This window comes from Xylocopa sonorina, chromosome 8 (genome assembly GCF_050948175.1).
Source record: "Xylocopa sonorina isolate GNS202 chromosome 8, iyXylSono1_principal, whole genome shotgun sequence".
Lineage (NCBI taxonomy): Eukaryota > Metazoa > Arthropoda > Insecta > Hymenoptera > Apidae > Xylocopa > Xylocopa sonorina.
In genome coordinates this window covers 8,295,373-8,313,258 of record NC_135200.1, presented here as the reverse complement: position 1 = coordinate 8,313,258, position 17,886 = coordinate 8,295,373, and the positions used below count along the sequence as shown (strand labels likewise).

Below are 17,886 nucleotides of genomic sequence, written 5' to 3'. Positions count from 1 at the left end.
AAAGTTTTATTGTACAGGCTGAGTCACTGTAACAAATTTTTACAGCTCATACTACACCTCAAAAGCAACAAAAAAGTTCCGTAGGAATAATAAAAGTTTAAACTTATCTCAGCGTTTCATAAAAACTTCTTTATTCGTTTCCGTTTCTCTTTCCTTCTCTCTGCTGCTCTCTCTCATCTTAATTACAGAATTTTAGAGTACTGCTGATTCAATTAAGAAATTCCTTAATTTTCATTTAATAGAAAGAGTCGGATAAATTATATCTCCCGCTTTAGAAGTAAGAGAGAGAAAGATATATACGAAAGCTACAAGAAAGAGTAAGACAGACAATACAGACCCTCCTGTAGAACCCGTGGCGCCATCTCTGTAAAAAGTGCTCAAACTGGTCGCTCAGCGGTACCGACAGCGAAGTGAACTACTGAAAACTACTAGCGCCATCTCTGGGGAAAGTAGTGAAACTAATTGCCGACTAGTTTCACTACTTCTCCGAGAGATGGCGCTAGTAGTTTTCAGTAGTTCACTTCGCTGTCAGTACCGCTGAGCGACCAGTTTGAGCACTTTTTACAGAGATGGCGCCACGGGTTCTAAAGTAGAAACAGTAGCATCTGTCTCACTCCTTCTCGTAGCTTTCGTATATATCTTTCTCTCTCTTACCTCTAAAGCGGCAAATATATAAGAAATTGCAATGAAACTACTGAGATATACAAGAAAATTTATTAAAATTACTAAAATATACAATGCTAGCTATTTGTACGACCGACCATAAGGAAAATACTTCATTTATGACACGATTCGTTTATTGAGGACGTCAAAAGTTTATTACGGTTATGTACTGACTTTAGTACACAGAAAAAAAATGTTAACATTTTCTGCGATATTAAAACCTGACTATCGCGATTACATTTATTGTTACATAAGATATACAAATTACATGCACATTTTTATCGCATGGCGGCGCTTTAAGAAAAAAAAGTATTCTCATACGATTTCAGCCAAAACAATTTCGTAATTGTAGCGTTTACAGTTGTGTCAATTGTAAAAAACAGCATATCGAGTGATGCGTTGATCTCATCTAACTTTCTTTTAGCTCTCGCTGTCACATGAAGCACTCGTTCGGATGTCAATAAAAAATTGGTCGATCAGTGACATGCTTCGATGTATAATACGAATAAAAAACAATAGAGAAATATAAGATGTTATTATACACGTTCGTAGGAGGTTATATCTTAACATCAATGATACTTTTTAAATATCCGACGTTGTTGCACAAAAAGAAACAGGTGAAATTTATGTGCCATCATATCAGCCACAGAGGCGGTGTGTTTCACGGTTTTTTACAATTTAAATATCGCATTCTTTGCACATGCAAGAGATGTTAATTATTTAATATTAATTAAAATAATCGTTTTCTAGGGGCAGGAGAAGGCTATGAAAACACAATGTACGCTTTCAAACGGTTAGTCATTATCTTGAGTCGATGAGAATAACAATTGAAAAAATTAGTACACGATTGTCTGCGTATTTTCAATGTAGAAACATTCTTTCTTTTTATTCTAGAGCTGTGGAAGTTGGTACACAAATGTTGGAGTTGGATTGCCATTTGACCAAAGATGGAGAAGTTGTTGTGTCGCATGATTGTAATCTCCTTCGTAGTACAGGTACAAATAAGAACATTTCAGAAGTAAACTACAAAGATCTACCTTTGCTGAAACCACGTCTTCCGATAGATTTTGATCCAGGTATATTTAATTAGTTGTTTGGAAAGAATGTAGTTTTTAATAAAAATCATTTAAAAACTATAGTTTAACAGGTGCAGAATATGTTGGTCCAGAGAGGGAGGAACACAGGAGATTTGCTTTGTTGAAAGAAGTGTTCGAAGCATTTCCAGATATACCAATTAATATTGACATTAAAGTTAATAATAATGAACTTATTGCAAAAGTGTCAGATTTAATAAAGGAATACAATCGTGAGGAGTACACTGTATGGGGAAATTTTAGCAATGAAATAACACAAAAATGTTACAAAACGGTAATTATTAAAGTAAAAGAAAAAGTACGGAAAATTATAATAACAGTAATTTTAATTTTATATCTTTTTCACAGAATCCAAATGTAAACTTGTTATTTTCTATGAGACGTGTAACGCTGTTAATATTTCTCTTATACACTGGTTTATTACCATTTATACCTTTGAGAGAAACGCACTTGGAAATATTTTTACCTTCTATTTATTTAAGGTATCTTAAAAAGACTTTATTATTCTGTATTTAGTTAAATCAGTTTACTGTAATATTGTATTTTTATAGGCGAAAAGGAAATCCAAAAACAACAATTTTGCCTGTGGAAAAAATAATGATACGCACAATTAACGTACTACTAATGAGACCATGCCTATTTAACCATTTAAGAGCACGTGGTATTCACGTAAGTTGACGACCTATATTTTATTTAATTTTCAATATTTACGTTTAATTGTATTATGCAGAAATGTTTTGACATGTTATTGTAGGTCTACTTTTGGGTCTTGAATGAGGAGGAAGAATTTAAGAAAGCTTTTGATCTTGGAGCAACTGGTGTAATGACAGATTATCCCACAAAATTAACATTATTTTTGAAGAACTATCCAATGGAATGTTGCATCAACGTGAAATAACAAAACATTTATTGATTTATTATCGAAAAGCATATGGTATATACGAAAAGTATATTCTGCCATAGATAGAGAACGGGTAAAACTTTCGTGAAACTAAATATTGTTTACAGTATTAAAAATATATTTATGTTCCTCATCGATACTAACGTATAGGAAACACTAAAAAGATAAAAATGATTTTTAATGAACCCTATGCAAGCTTGTAAAAGAATCACTTTTATTGTTTTTTTCAAATTAATCAAGTTTAGAGTTTGTGATAAAATAGTAAAGTATTCATAGACAATGGTGGAAATGTGCACACTTCAAGAAATCATTCCAACATTTCAATACTAGTCAGTTGTATACGATACTTCGATTACATTCGAAATTAAAAACTCTCAAAATTCGATAATATAATTTGGAAAACATATTCTATAATTCTGTCAAAATAAATTTTTCGTATACTAGGAATCTACATATAAAACAATATATTTACTCATTACAATAGTTAAAGTAAACGTTAATTTGCATTTATCGTATATATGTATATATGTATTATCAGTATTATTGTACTTTTGTATGTATTATGACACAAACCAATGAAATCAGTAATTATGATATTATTTATAATATTGCACATAAAGCTTGACTATGAAATACTAAATTTTATTTACACAGTATTTATTACATCGTATTTTTAAGTATAAACTTCACGAATAGTTATCATATCTCTATACGAAAGAAGGAATTATTTGTATAATTCTTTTCGTATATTTATATTCATCGAAAAAATCGATGTTTAATTTGTAAAAATATATATTTACGTATACATAAAAATATATGTGCATAGATTGCATGTACATTGGTAGAATACAGTATTGAACATGATTTACATTGTTGAATAATTATAGAGAGCAGTTAATTAATAATAAATTCATTAATAATAAATAAGTGATATACTGTACACTTTGATGAGACTATGATTGGCAACTCAAGATTCATGTTCTATTATATTCAGACATTAATTTTAACCAAATTATGTGTTCTACTCTCTATCACTACTAAAAGAAAGTCGTTTATCAAAAAATAATTTCTATAAATTAACCTTCTGTTCCACATTTTGTAAAAGTGTATTAGTTACTTTAAAAATAGTATAAATGACTGTCATTTGTACAAAGAGTGAACGTACAATTATATGTATCTTTATACTTGTAATAAATTTTAACTATACTTGTATAAGAGAGCTTGACTTTTATAACTCTTGTATAGAAAGAAATGTAAGAAAAATCATATTTTCAATCAATATTTACATTGTACAATATCGTTGTACTTGATGTACTAAGATTCTGCTTGTATTTTTGTATATTTTATCGTATATAAATATATAAATATATAAAAAAATTTCTCTGTCAGCTTTTCTTACATGTTTAAGATTTATTACACTTATGATAAATAGTTTTCTTTGGTTCTTCTGTTGAATTATCAGTAGGCATTTGTATATAAGTGAACACTTTACCCTTGCAGTAACAACAAAATTCTTTAGAAGGATGAGATTTATTATAATGCTTTTTTATAGCAGAGTGATTTCCAGCAATACCCATGTCGCAAATTTCACAATATACTTCCAAAGATCGAAATCTTGAATGCACAGAATCAGTAACAACTCGATCCATGGATGTGTTATGATTCGACATGGTTGCTTTATTATCTTGCGGAGACACGTTACTCCTGTAATACGAATGGTATAATATTGCACTACAGTCTTATTTATACTTACTTAAATATATTTCTTATGTTAAATGAAAATAACAAAGGCCAATAAATTTTCTCAATAGCACTAACATATATATACGTATTCCTGATATCTTTTAATAAAACAAATAATGGAATTTATATAATGAAATGAAAGTATAATTGAAAATCAAATAACGTACTTACATACTTGTTTGAATATCACAATAATACAGTAATTAAGAATGTTATTAGTTGTTTAATGTGTAGGTTAAGAAATTATAACCTAAAATCACGTACAGAAAATCTTCTCTAACCATTTAATCAGTCTTCTTCGATCAAAATACTCAATTACTATGATGAAATATAGTGAAATGTTCGCGTTATTTATAATCATTGCCTATCTTTTATTGATAATTCATTTTTTATAATACAATGTGCAATTTGTGACTAAATTCTTGTGTACCTATTTGTACCACTGAAGGACAAGTATGATTAGTATGGTACAATTAAGATTGATCAATAAAAATAACTATTATGATTCATATCACTTCTTTTATATTGTTATGAAAAAGTAAGATCAAGTAATCTAAATCTCTAATATTACGAACAATTAAATGGAAAGAGGATAATTAAAAATTACCATGTATTTCCTTACAGTGAAGTAATTACATAAAAGTTATTTGAATCTGTATTGAATGCGTCACATAATAATTGTAAACATAATTATATAGGCTTTATTTTGAAATGAAGTCCTATAAGAGAGAATACCAAACATTTTAGATCTTGGACAAGATAATAGAAACATCTGAGTCCCTCTGGGTCTCGCGATTGATTCACATCCACCAGAGAACCAGTTTTCGAAGTTGTGAACGATATGTGCTCGTCGCCGATTACAATTTCCAACTCTTGACGGCCGACGCGATCCGGTTGCGGCCAAAGAGAATCGTCCTCTTGCATGATTTCGGAATCCTGAATGATCCTCTTCAATTCTTCCATCACGCATTGATGCACGTACGCTTCCTTTCGTATCATCGTGTCGTTCTTGTAATTCGAATTATTCGCGTAACGCAATTTACCGTCAGGTCTGAATTCGAACTCGAGAAACTCGTGGCCGAATTTCCCTTTGTGGCCCACGTAATAGCGTATATAAAAGTCCGTCGACATTGTGCAACGGTGATCTAAAATGATAAGTCTGCAATTTGTGTTTCTAAATAACGACGCCGCGTAAATTAGAGAGGTTATTTTACAAAGTAAATACCTCAGTATTCTTCTGTCCTCTATTCTAGTTATTGTTTCTTTAAAAATTGCTTCTTTGACATTACAGAAACATGTGCACAGCCACTCGATAACACATAAACAAGTCCTTAATAATAGGTTAATGAAATGTTCGAGAAACCGTTCAGTTTACTTTATTGGTATGTAATACGCGTCGAACAAATTATTCGTTCGAGCGACAGTTGCGCCAAGTATCGGTCGCGATTTTCGCATTAAGGCGGTTCGTATGTGAATGGTTGTTGCACATAACTCGAGATCGTTCTATTTCCACGTCTATTATAATTTACATTTTTATATTTATAAATTTAATAATCATTTCAACGACCGTAAACAGAGATGTAAAGAAGTAGCTATTTTTTATGCTGAAAATTCGATTTGAAAAGAGGAAATTGAATAGGAGGAAAGTCGAAAGCAATTGACGCGTTATAAAAAATATCGACTGAACAGTAAAGGATTAATAAATCATATTTTTCCACGAGCAATACCGAGATATGTTGTAGCTCGTTTTACATTTGACAGATGCTGTATATCGTAATGGGAAATCGTTACGCGAACGATTAACATTGTAAATCATCCTAATCTCGAAATTTGAATAAACTATATCACATTTGTCATAGATCTGACTTTGTAACAAGCGGTGTCCACTGGTCATCCGGTGACACATGAATTGTCAAGTGTACGTGCCACGCAATTCTCCTGTTGTTCCATTTTGAATTAATAAGTCCTAATTAGGACGGAGAATTAATAAGTCGCGTTGAATACGCGATCGGTGGTAGATTTTTCTCGCGATGGAAATGATCGATGGGGAATTGAACGCGGGTGATATGCGCGGATGTTAAAGTAAATCCCGTCGAATCGAGTGAAATGTTTATAGTGTTTACTTTGATGTATGTACCAGGGTAGTAAGCTGGAGGATGAAATTATTCTGCTCGACGAGTTCACGTAACTTTAACACTCGTCACAGCAACAAACTCGGCCAAGGAATCGTTCGTTAACAATGCACAAGATTCACATGGATAAAAGACTGAATCAATTGCCAACTTGGCTGTGGACTAACTCCACTACTTTACCGCCAATCTATAAGATGGTGTGGGAGGCGGTGAGAGAGGACAAAGTTAGGACGAATGGGATGCAAACCGAGCTGCTGGTCGACACCAACAAAGTTTTCCCCTTATTGCTCACTAGTCAGCTTCCTATGGAAGTTCTCGGACACATATGGAGCTTGGCGAATCAAAAATACGCAGGACAGCTCACCGAACAGGAATTATACATCGTCCTCGCTCTGGTCGCGGCGGCACAAGCTTCTTACACATTCAATAGTTTAGATATACTACATTTACTTCCATTTCCGCCTACTCCGTACTTGAATATCGAATGTTTGATGAATCTACAACCCGTGGCCCAGCTAAATTCGGCGGCTAAATTTCAGAGCCTTCAGGATACCGCCGAAATTGGATTCATTGCCTCGGACAGAAGGTATTCCTCAGAAGTTAAGGGTAAGACGAAGTTACATCAACAGGGAGTCATATCCTCGGATTTAAATGTGCAAATGGCAAACAATGTACCTGGAAAAGTTTCATGTTTTGATAATAGTTCTTATGTTTCTTCTAATGCAATATGGGACTCGACAAACGTATTGAAGGATGTGAAACAAACTGTCCGCCCTCAATTAGATTTTAAACATTCGCTACAGACAGACCCGTGCGATGATTTTACAGAGTTTCAAAGCGCTCCGATTTCTAATACTTCTAACGTTCCCATCTGGGACATGAAACAGGGCTCGGCTATCGGAAGCAGACTCGCGAATCATAATCTTGGTATCAAGAAACCGATACAGAAGTCAAAGAAAAATAACATAAATACTAAATCTGCTCATGGCACTACTCAAACACATGTTATACCGATACCTATGGCAACAATGTCTCAGAATAGAAATCAGCCAAGATTAGATTGTTTAACAGAATTATTTCCTAAGTGTACAATAAAGAATCAATCTAAAACAGTAATTCTTAAGGATACAGTGATAAGAAACAATGATCCGCCCAAGGACCATAGCGTGAATGTAAAAGATTATACAAATACAGAAACTGTAAATTTAACTAACGACAAGGATGTTTTGAATAAATTGGAATGGATGGAAAAGGTAATAAAATAAAGTGTAACCTTTCTTTCAAATGGTTTCTTAATTTCTTTAAATTACCTAGTTTTTAGATAAATTAATTTAATATTTAATTTATAATTAGGCTACATCAGGAACATCGGAATCTGCTCAACAGGATCTTATGAATCTCCAACTCGAAGATAAATATAGTGCCTTGCGTGCATTGGTTCAAGAGACAACTGTTTCAACGGAATCAGAATCGAACGCAAGTTGCAACAATCAAGCGACTGACGAATTTGGGGAATTTGTGTCCGCGGAACGACCTGCATCTGATACTCCTGCCACCAATACTCTAGATACCGACAACTTTACCGATATTTTTGAGTTTAAATCTACCAACAACAACAATGCAAATACTGCAGATTTTAACCACATACCAGATATTTCTGAATCATTTGATAACCTTAAGCTTGAAGATAATGTAGAAGAACGCTCTTTAGAAATAGGTAATTGATGGTTTGCAATCGCCTTATATGGACAAAATAGCACTCCAATAATAATAATAATAATAATAATACCTTATCTTAAGGGAAAACACTACAGAAGGAAGATGCCATATCAATTAATAGTATAGAATTCATGAATGGTGCGTCAAATGCATTAACTCGATCAGGATCTGTGCCTAGTTTAGATCTTAAGTCTTTCTTACCTTCGAATACAGAAGATGAACAAATAGTTGAAACAACACCCCAGGTTACTATACTTTTTTCGTATATACTCAACATAAAATATACTTAAATAAGAATATAATAAGTCCTACATTTAATCTACTTCATCTTATAGTCAGAATATTGGGAATGGAAGCAATACATGGAAAGTTGTGTATTATTGCTACAAGTAGCTGCAAATATATTCACAAACATTAGCTCGGAACTTATACTGCACGAAGTTTTAAATTCGGCACAGGGATACAACTTCCTTTGCAGTAAGTAGCACCGAGATTCTCTTATCCTTCTCAGAATTTTAAAACGTATAAACGTTTACGTTTTATTGTGTTTACATCAGATTTAGCCGAAGTCGCAGCTGTTTGTAGACGAGTTAATTTTTCATACAAAGAAATGGATATTAATATAATTGGTTTTGATGAGTTGCTGATGGATATCGATCGAATTTGGGCTGAAATGGAACCGTTTTACGCGAACATACCAGTAAGAGATAAATTTATCTATTTTCATTTGAATAAAAATAATTATAAGATATAATTTACTTTAAGATAAATTGGTGAAAGAATGACTTCATATTTTCATATAATACATTTCAGATCGTTACAGAATTACCAGCTTGGCCTTTACATCAGGGTGAAACCATTTATTGTTCACTTTGTTTAACGGTTATCACTAGTGGCAGAGTAGTATATAATGAAAATAATTATCACGTTACTTGCGCGAACTTATGGCTTAATTGCGTAAACAGTCATTTGCCCGTGATGCGGCATCCGTCTTTTTACTCTCACTCGAACATGTGCCCAGGTAACAATCATATTTGATATTGGTCTGCATAAGTGGAAAGAAAGACAAAAAATTTACGTTCGTAAATTTCTAATATACACACACTAACTTATTATGTACGAAGATTCGTAGGAGATCAGGACAGACTAACTTTGTATTTAAGTAATAATTAGAAAATCAAACATTACCATTTTTTAATATTTATCACGTAATACGCGAATACGATTTAAAAAGAAAAAGAAAAAGAAGAGAGCAAACCGAAACATGTGTACGATAACGGAACATAGATTTCGTACACAAATTGTACATATATTCTTTAAATTCAAACGTTTTCAAGATCTTACTATATAACTAGACAGTTTAAAAATCTGTACAGAAACACATCGAGTAAAAATAGAGAATTAGGGAGAAAGTAAACAAATCGAGCGAGTAAATCTTACAAAAAATCTTAAACATAGTTCAAGAAACAAGGGTCGAAAGAATTAACGTGAGGAGATTCTGGAAGCCTGAACAAAAAGTTCATATCAATCAAATCAAGTATAATATTTTCGTGAAGATCTTATAAAGTCCTTAGTGCAAAATGTGAGAGATAAAAGGATTAGAATATTATTCTATTAAACGATATTACAAGTACTGTAGTGATCTTACAAGTTTTTGAAATTATCGTTGACTCGTATCGCGTGGTCTATACACTATTCCTCTGCTTTTCATCTCTCTTATAACACCCGCTGGTAATCGTCCTGACACCGATATCGCGTACACGCCTTTGCAAAATCGATCTGAAAAAGGGGGAAGAAAAAAAATGTGAAATCTCAATTGCGGCAGCGAATATTTATAATTATTAGCGAGAAATTTTGTCCATTGCATTGTTTTAGTTTATAAATGAAACATTATAAAGTGATTAAAAAAAAAATCATGTAGAAAAATTAATGCAAAATATACATGAAATTAAAATACGTTTAAATAGAATCTTATGTACGCACACGAGCATGTTCCTTAATGATTATACATACTGTCGTGCATATTAGTAAAAATTCTGTATAAATATATATATACATGTATAGTAATACCTTTTTTTAGTATTAAGAGTCTCAGACACAAGAAAATTTATTAAATTGCAAATATATATTGGTGCTTGACATTAACAGCGTCACAACTCAAAAAATGTAAATTTTAAAGGCTTTTTAAAATTTATATTTTGAAAATTACTAAATACAGGACTCATTAATTATTACTATTATTATTATATTAACTATTGTGGTGTGTGGTAAATTTATATAAATAAATGCATAATGTTGTCTTCTTAATAAAAGCAAATCTGAAATATTTTGAGATGGACTACTATTAACGTCAAGCAAAGATATTTTGCACTGTTTTGTATTAGTTGCTATCTTTCGTATCAAAAAATTGGCTTTAAAATCTTGTACACAGTGCTGCCTTTCAATACATTTACATACATCATACAAAACATGATTTAGGTCATCGTTATTTGCACTGCCAAAAAATGATTGGGAAGAAAGAAGAAAAGATTAATTTGTTGGTAATTCGAGAAAACATCATTAAAATTGGAAACATCAAAATAATCTAGAGTAAAGAACAGTAGCTTATATTATGATTTACTATGAAATAATGTAACTGTTATAATTTTGTAAAAGTGTACACACACACAAATAAAATAATAATATTTCTCTTGCTTAATCTTAATTTATTGCGTGTGCGGATACATGTTTGTTACTCACTTATTCTTTGCCATTTACAAACCCAACTATCCTCGGGACTCATTGCAGCAATCATACTAAAAGCAATGTTAATCATGGTAATTCAGTTTCGTGATTCAAAAATAAATGAAACGGATCGTACACATTTTCATCAAATAACTTACCCGTCAAAATTGGAACTTGTGCAGTCGAAAACATTATCTTTGTTATTTTTCATGCGCAAAAATTCGTCACAATTATCACAGCCATCGAATTCGAATTGATCAAATGTCTATAGTTAAATATATACTTTTTACTACGTACTATTTCATCTAAAAATTACTGAAAAAGACATGTATACAAAAAATTGTACCTTAACCAAAGAGCATACCAAACAAGCTCTCAATCCTCGTAAATCTTTCGGAACTGTCTCCATTGACATTGCCTAATACTTGACACTAATTATTATTTAATTCGTAAATTGGTAAATTCCCTAAAAAAAGTTTAATGATATATTGTTATCATAATACATATATACAAATAAACATGTGATCCTCTACAATCACTCACTTCAATATATGACAGTTAAATACCATAGCATAGTATACCTATACTGTGGTATACCTGAAGCTAAATCCACATGAAGTATAATAGCACGTGGAATCCTTTTAAAAATAATGTTAAAAATAAAGCAGTTCCCTTGTTTCGATTAAAGGAAATAAGTACTATTAAATATTTAGTGGTCGTATTCTTACGTTAATTGTCATATCATAAACTATCCACAAACACTGATAACAATCGTTAATGCGTTACAAAAGACATATTTTAGGAACCATGACTGTTTGACCTGGTGATACTGCACCAAACGCGGGAAGTTGTGCTTCGGAGTCGGAGCATTCGTTGTGCACCATAGAATTAGGGTGGGTTATTTCCAATTTATACTTGGAGAAGTATTCCAAATTTGATCCGCAAAATAATATAGCTTCAAAGTATAAATATTTTATTAGAATTTTATTACCCCGCGTACGTTATATTTTATCTAAATTATTTGACTTGACTCGCGTTTCTAACGACCGCTATCATGAAACCTGGAGGTGGCACGAAAATTTCTACCGCCAAAACTGCTGTATCTGAGGTTAGTAGTATAACAAGATTTTTTATTATTTTGTGCTTATGATAAAAACGGATAAAAACGTAACGTATTTCACAGTTTCTACAAGAAAAGACAGAATTGTAGATTGTACCTATATTGTACTCAAGTTACAATTTGTCAAATATATATCTAATTCATTATATCTAATTCATTTATTTATAAATTTTCATTATTCTTATTTGTTGCTTCAAATCATATTTTGAAGTTAAGTTGTGTGTATATGTTATATTCTATATATACTCCATTTTATGTAGCGTGTACCCATCTTGTATCATGTAACATTTTTTTTTTCTTTTTTATGTATTTGTACTTTATCGGTTATATTTATTTTGCTCAAGCGATCTCGTAGCTTATGGAACCTTCAAGGTACATCATATATTCTTGTCTTTTATCGAAACAGGATAAGGTCAGAAAGTGTTTGCACGTTTTGCAGCCAGCAGCCACCGACAAAGAAAACTTAGTTGGTGGTGGGAGGATGCTTAGATCTTCTCTCTCAGCGAAGGAAGGAATTAAAACGTAAGTATATTCTATAGTTCTTTCCTTCTTTTTGTTACTATTTATGTTATTTAAAATTATAAATATTGAACTGTATGTTTCAGTGAAGGGACTGAGAAAACGAAAAGCGATGAGAAACCAAAACGTAAGAAAATAAATTTTAAAGATAAGGCTGTTCAGACTGCAAGAGGAGGAAAGATTAAGATCGAAGTTGAGGATTTAACATCGGAAGGTACATATTTTGCTAGGCTGAAGTTCAAACAAAAGTTAAACTACTATGTAATTGTTAATTTTGAAAATTATGGTTTATGTTCATAACAGCTGGTCCTAGTGAAAATTATTGGGAAGTGCTGGCTGAAAGACGACGGATTGCCCTGGAGGATGCCTTAGAGGATAACAAAGAATTAACAGAACGCGTTGAAAAATTAGAAGAAGAAAATCGTATATATAAAGAAATGTTAGATGAATCTAGAGCACTAGTGGAAGTTCTGCAGGTATTGCTAGAGGCAGTATTGTATTCACGATATGCTTAAATTATCTTCGCACATATTAAATGTAATGTCACATTTCAGGAAATGCTGGGAGAAGATAGAAATGATATAAATAATTCCCTAGAGGATACTCTTTAATTAAACGTTTGCAACCAAACGCCAACCGCTGCCTTATCGTTTAAAAGTCCAGAGCTAAGCTACTCCATATTGGAGACGATACATAATGCACTCGTCATTATCAGATATGGACGTGTTGCGTGTTAAAAAAAGTCTGAATTTAGGTAGTTTTAGTTCAGTTTAATAGATCGCGATTACTTGTATTCTTAAACTCGTAATTTGTCGATCATTTAACTAAGACTATGGCTGCGACTATAGATGTATTTACCTCATAGAATACTACTTAATATAATATAAATACTATACACATATATATTTTTAATTACAATTAATAAATCGGTTTTCTAATATTCATTGTAATTTTTTTCAGCATCTTCCAAGTTCCTGAAACGTCCTCTATCCATGATCTGTATTACCTCATCATCAACGAAAACTAATGAAAGGGTTAGTTACCTTAATATGGAATACGTACCTATTTAATATAAACAATACAATATCGGAGAACCCTAACATTTTATCTGTTGGTGATGAATGTAACCAGTTCAGAAAAGTCAAACTAATGAGTTTTTCGAGGAAATCAGAAGCAATATTACATTTAACAAGGCAATCTAATTACAGAAGTCTTAGAAGTATATATACGTTTTGGTAACACTTGTAATTATTAATTTCTATTTCATTAAACAGTACTTTCTTAATAGCTATTCCATATTACAAACACCATGAGTTTTATGTAGAATATTAAAATTCACAGTAATAATTGTAAATATTATTCAAATTGTTATTTTAACAATAATTTATTATATTTTAAAAATTATTTATATTCAATATATACGTATATATATTAAGAGTGTCATGTCAGACGTGTGAGTATTAAGTCGTCTATAAGCGCGCAATGTTAAAGCTTTTTTTTTACAGCTCTACGAATAGCCAAAGTACATGAAAAATGAAAAGTATTCCATACCAGGGCAACTGACCCCACTAATCGAGAAAATTACTAGCATCACGTGTTTATTTCACAAATCTTTGGTATAGAAGACCTTGAATTCCATCGGAAAACATCAACGCTATTAACATTAGTTTCTTGGCAACGACTGACGGTGTTTCGTTCATGCACCAGTCACAGCTACTACGTTTTCGAGGAAGTCGTTTTATCTCCTGTGTCGCCTTTCACTGTAAATGATTATACATCGGAAGGGTGCCAGAAGAGCCGTGCGTGAAAATGTTACTGAACGCGTTGCTGAATACAAGATGCGCAAAAGCGAGCATGTTTGTTTTCTATTTCTTCGTTTGTTCCCCGTTCGAGGATATTGCCTCGAGACATGTTTCGTTTTTCTAGTCTCGTGTACAGAGAATGTGCCGTTCCCTTGATGATCTGCTCGAACGGATAGCAGACCGTTCCGCGATCAATGAGGTCACGGGAAGACGGTTGTACGTCGGTTTGCACTGCGGAACGCCGTCAAAAAGCGTCGATATTTATCCTTAATCCTCGTCTTTGAAGCGACGATAGATGGACTGCACGTAGGTGAAGACACACTTCCAATCTGGTCGACGCATCATCACCATGTCCTCGACATCAAGTAATGGCGCGATCCCGGCGAGTTCACTGTAAGGGATTTATTTAATTTTTATACAATCTCAAAGAATCAAGAACTCTATTTTAGAATTAAAACAAATAAATTGTTCATTTGCATCATTTTTAGTATTTGTTCAGCAGTCATCAGCAAATGTTACCGCACACCACTGCTTTATTTATCCAACAGCGCGGACAGCTTCCTCAGGGGTCAATTGTCAACACTGATAATTACCAGTTCCTAATGAACACAAAGCTCGCATACAAGAAAGATTTCAAATAATATATTAAAGAATATTTAAATTCTTAAATGATTTTTCAGAAACTGGACGGACTTCAATTGTGGCCCTCTTGTGCTTTCTTCCATCTCGATACTTTAAGAAGCGATACAAAGGAAGTAAACCAAGACTCTCGGAAAGATCATTGTTTAAGCTTACTCGGCTTTTTTAAACGCCAACTCAAAGTTCATCCTGCGGTTCTCCGGCCGTAGCGAGTGATAGTCGAAAGCGTCCGGTCTGAAGTGATGAAGCAGAGCGCAGAACGCCAGCCCGTTGTTCCAGCTTGTCGAGAAATTATCCAGCTGCACGTTCTGGAACAGCGGTAACATGTCTAATGCCGCACGGTCGACCAATTCCCGGAGGATGCGCAATTTCGTGCCAGTTGCCCGATACGTAATTATCCTCGCGCTTGCTCGCTCGCCTCGCGCATCTTTTCTGTAAATAACTAACGCGCGACGCGTGCGAGAGCGCGAGGAGCTCCATTTACAAGGCGGATTTACCTCGTACTCTTTGGTCTTGGAACGACACCACGCCAGTAGTCGCTCTTTTATTTGCACCGCGTTGTCCCGCACCGCTGGCTCGGTAAACTTGAATCGAAACTCTGTCGCCGGTGACTTTACGGGACTAAATATAGAGGGAAAAGTCGTCAGGTTAAGCTTTCGAAGAAACGGAAGGTGTACACGAATGTGAAAAAATCTCTTTGTAACGTAAAATGCGTAAAGAATGCGAATTTTATACGAATGTATATTCCGACAACAAATTCTTCAGCTTTTTAAGGCCGACTTAAAACTTTTTCTACGCTTTGCGAGGCTCTAGAAGCAACGCTGTTGTTCCAACTGTATTACGGATCATTTTCGTAATGAGGCACTTCTTTATTTTTCAAAATCTGTGTAAAATCCACAGTCTACTTGTGATAAATTATGCGAATTCATATGAACGGCTACGCTTGGACGATCAAATGAGTCATAATTTATATAGATCTATTTTGATCTAGACTTGGTAGCTGAAGCATTTTTTGTCTAGGCTTTAATTAGTAATTACCCCAGCAGTTAGACTAAATGATAGGAACGAATAGTAATGCCAAGCTGTAAAGAAATCTACGCAATAACGCGATAGTATATTTATATAGCGTTGTCGAAATAGGTAAAACTTCTGTCTGGCAGCGAATAGAAAGAGATTTTCACTGTATGTCTAATAATATCGATTCTTTCACCGATAGTAAATCGAAAATACCTATCGTATAAATAAACAACTGCTCGTAAACGGTTTTCATTTACCTGGGTGACGAAGCGGCGCTATTTTGTCTGTCGAGTTCACGAAACTTGGCAAACGGCGATAGCGGCTTCTTGCGGGCTGAAAAACCAATAGGACTATCTAAATTAAAAGTCGCACTGCAATCTAACATCGTAGCAAAACGTTAGGGTTCATCGAAACTCATTCGGTCATCCCGTCAATGTTATATCTAATCAAAAGTTTTGTCAATTGAAAATCGTTGCGCAATGTGAGAATTATTAGAAGGATCTGGCAAAATTCAACAAAAATGAAAAAAGAAAAAAACTAAAGAACTTAATAAAACTTTCGCTTCTCAACCTCGTCGCTGTTTCTCGATCAGAGGCTACCGTTTTTTTTTTCACTCTATCCAATTGATCTGAATTACAAATAACATATGTTCTTGTACCACGTTGCAAAGATTGCAAAAAGCCATCTTTCACTCCTATTGTAATTTCGTGATACGAGTCGCAACGAGGCGATGACGAAGTCGCTCCAATAACAAGAAACACATGGAGCCAAATCTAAACTAAAAGATCTCTAATCTAAGGTGTGTGTTCTCTGTGTTCGTGTGAGTTTAGCAATGAAATTTAAACAGAACAAAAAAATCTTCACCACCACCCACGTGCCTGCGTAACAACGGGTATTCGTGCGTGAATTTTTTAAACACGCTCACACAGACGCACTCGTACCCAAGTGGCGGTTTGTCCACACACAATAAGATATTTATCTGACGCGAAAATGTGCAGAATTCAAGTCGCCAAGTGCGATTCCCTCATTGATTCCGCGAATACAGACTTGGAAACTTGGCTGGCGCGCCTCCTGATTCTCTCTCTTTCTCTATGTTTACAATCTTCAAATAAATGCGCTATTTTTGCGTCGATAGAGAACGAATCGCCTCTCCGTCGATCGGAGAACCATTCGCCGAAATTATCCGATAGAAAATTGATTTTCATTTCTAAACTGTATTCTTAATATATCGATGGTTCTATGATTTTATTTATTCTTCTTTATTATAGTTCTTTTTTCTTTTTCAAAGACACGGAATTGTTATCCAAGTACTCTACTGCTGGTTTGACAAATATATTTTTAAAAATACTAAACGAAATCTTATTTTTACCGTCACTACAATACTTTTGCCAGCCTTTTTCCTGAACATCTTTCTTTAGTCCTTTACAGTCACCCTTGAGATCCTACTTGGTCGTGTTGTCGAGTCTATTTTCAGCGGAAATATGGCTAGGGCCTACTCGTCCATTCACGACAAGGACTGGACGAGCTTGCAATTAGTGATGTCGTTTGATTTCCAAACAAATTCGTAACGATCGGATTAGTAAGTGAGAAAGGAAAGCATGTCGGGCCGCGTGAGCAGTTAATAGAGTGAATTTTAATCGCATGTTCAATAGTAGTATCCCTCGCGATTCTGCGGTCTGTTAACGTGGCAATTAGCGCGACACCATTCTCCATTTCCGCCAAGAATCCAAGCGTCGAGTACAGAATATAAATTGCGCGCAAATGAAATGTTATCAGGCTTCCCGTTCTTTTTCTCTCCCCTTCGAATTTCTGC

At 33.8% G+C, this 17,886-nt stretch overlaps 6 protein-coding genes across 8 annotated transcripts; 3 read left to right on the top strand and 3 right to left on the bottom strand.

Annotated features, from left to right (window-relative positions):
- The first annotated feature begins 1,096 nt into the window (after positions 1-1,096).
- On the top strand, positions 1,097-2,655 carry LOC143426452 (lysophospholipase D GDPD1). The gene is made up of 7 exons (XM_076899927.1): positions 1,097-1,317; positions 1,414-1,456; positions 1,558-1,739; positions 1,811-2,031; positions 2,106-2,239; positions 2,309-2,426; positions 2,512-2,655. Exons 1-7 carry the CDS (start codon positions 1,194-1,196, stop codon positions 2,653-2,655), a joined length of 966 nt encoding a protein of 321 aa, XP_076756042.1. The 5' UTR covers positions 1,097-1,193.
- Positions 2,656-3,099: 444 nt separating this feature from the next.
- LOC143425909 (uncharacterized) lies at positions 3,100-4,887 on the bottom strand. The gene is made up of 2 exons (XM_076898974.1): positions 4,573-4,887; positions 3,100-4,362 (listed from the first exon to the last, which is right to left on the bottom strand). Coding segments are annotated over exons 1-2 (303 nt in total). The 5' UTR covers positions 4,575-4,887; the 3' UTR covers positions 3,100-4,061.
- A 107-nt stretch (positions 4,888-4,994) lies between these two features.
- On the bottom strand, positions 4,995-5,542 carry Mago (mago, exon junction complex subunit). The gene has a single exon (XM_076898938.1). The coding sequence runs from the start codon at positions 5,530-5,532 to the stop codon at positions 5,092-5,094; it is 441 nt and encodes a 146-aa protein (XP_076755053.1). The 5' UTR covers positions 5,533-5,542; the 3' UTR covers positions 4,995-5,091.
- A 635-nt stretch (positions 5,543-6,177) lies between these two features.
- On the top strand, positions 6,178-10,209 carry LOC143425786 (uncharacterized). The gene is made up of 6 exons (XM_076898780.1): positions 6,178-7,786; positions 7,887-8,250; positions 8,334-8,497; positions 8,588-8,729; positions 8,810-8,952; positions 9,066-10,209. The coding sequence occupies exons 1-6, from the start codon at positions 6,641-6,643 to the stop codon at positions 9,288-9,290; spliced, it is 2,184 nt and encodes a 727-aa protein (XP_076754895.1). The 5' UTR covers positions 6,178-6,640; the 3' UTR covers positions 9,291-10,209.
- Spt4 (Transcription elongation factor subunit spt4) lies at positions 9,023-11,435 on the bottom strand. Of its 2 annotated transcripts, XM_076898781.1 has the most exons (5): positions 11,323-11,434; positions 11,135-11,241; positions 10,992-11,047; positions 9,901-10,031; positions 9,023-9,297 (listed from the first exon to the last, which is right to left on the bottom strand). In XM_076898781.1, exons 1-4 carry the CDS (start codon positions 11,389-11,391, stop codon positions 9,913-9,915), a joined length of 351 nt encoding a protein of 116 aa, XP_076754896.1. In that variant the 5' UTR covers positions 11,392-11,434; the 3' UTR covers positions 9,023-9,297; positions 9,901-9,912. The 2 variants fall into 2 exon arrangements, with proteins under 2 accessions (XP_076754896.1, XP_076754897.1); XM_076898782.1 differs by lacking the exon at positions 9,023-9,297 and having other exon boundaries at positions 9,771-10,031; positions 11,323-11,435.
- A 372-nt stretch (positions 11,436-11,807) lies between these two features.
- Geminin (geminin DNA replication inhibitor) lies at positions 11,808-13,541 on the top strand. Of its 2 annotated transcripts, none has more exons than XM_076898826.1 (5): positions 11,808-12,084; positions 12,536-12,618; positions 12,702-12,829; positions 12,919-13,091; positions 13,170-13,541. In XM_076898826.1, exons 1-5 carry the CDS (start codon positions 12,031-12,033, stop codon positions 13,224-13,226), a joined length of 495 nt encoding a protein of 164 aa, XP_076754941.1. In that variant the 5' UTR covers positions 11,808-12,030; the 3' UTR covers positions 13,227-13,541. The 2 variants fall into 2 exon arrangements, with proteins under 2 accessions (XP_076754941.1, XP_076754940.1); XM_076898825.1 differs by having other exon boundaries at positions 11,809-12,084; positions 12,503-12,618.
- The last annotated feature ends 4,345 nt before the right edge of the window (positions 13,542-17,886 follow it).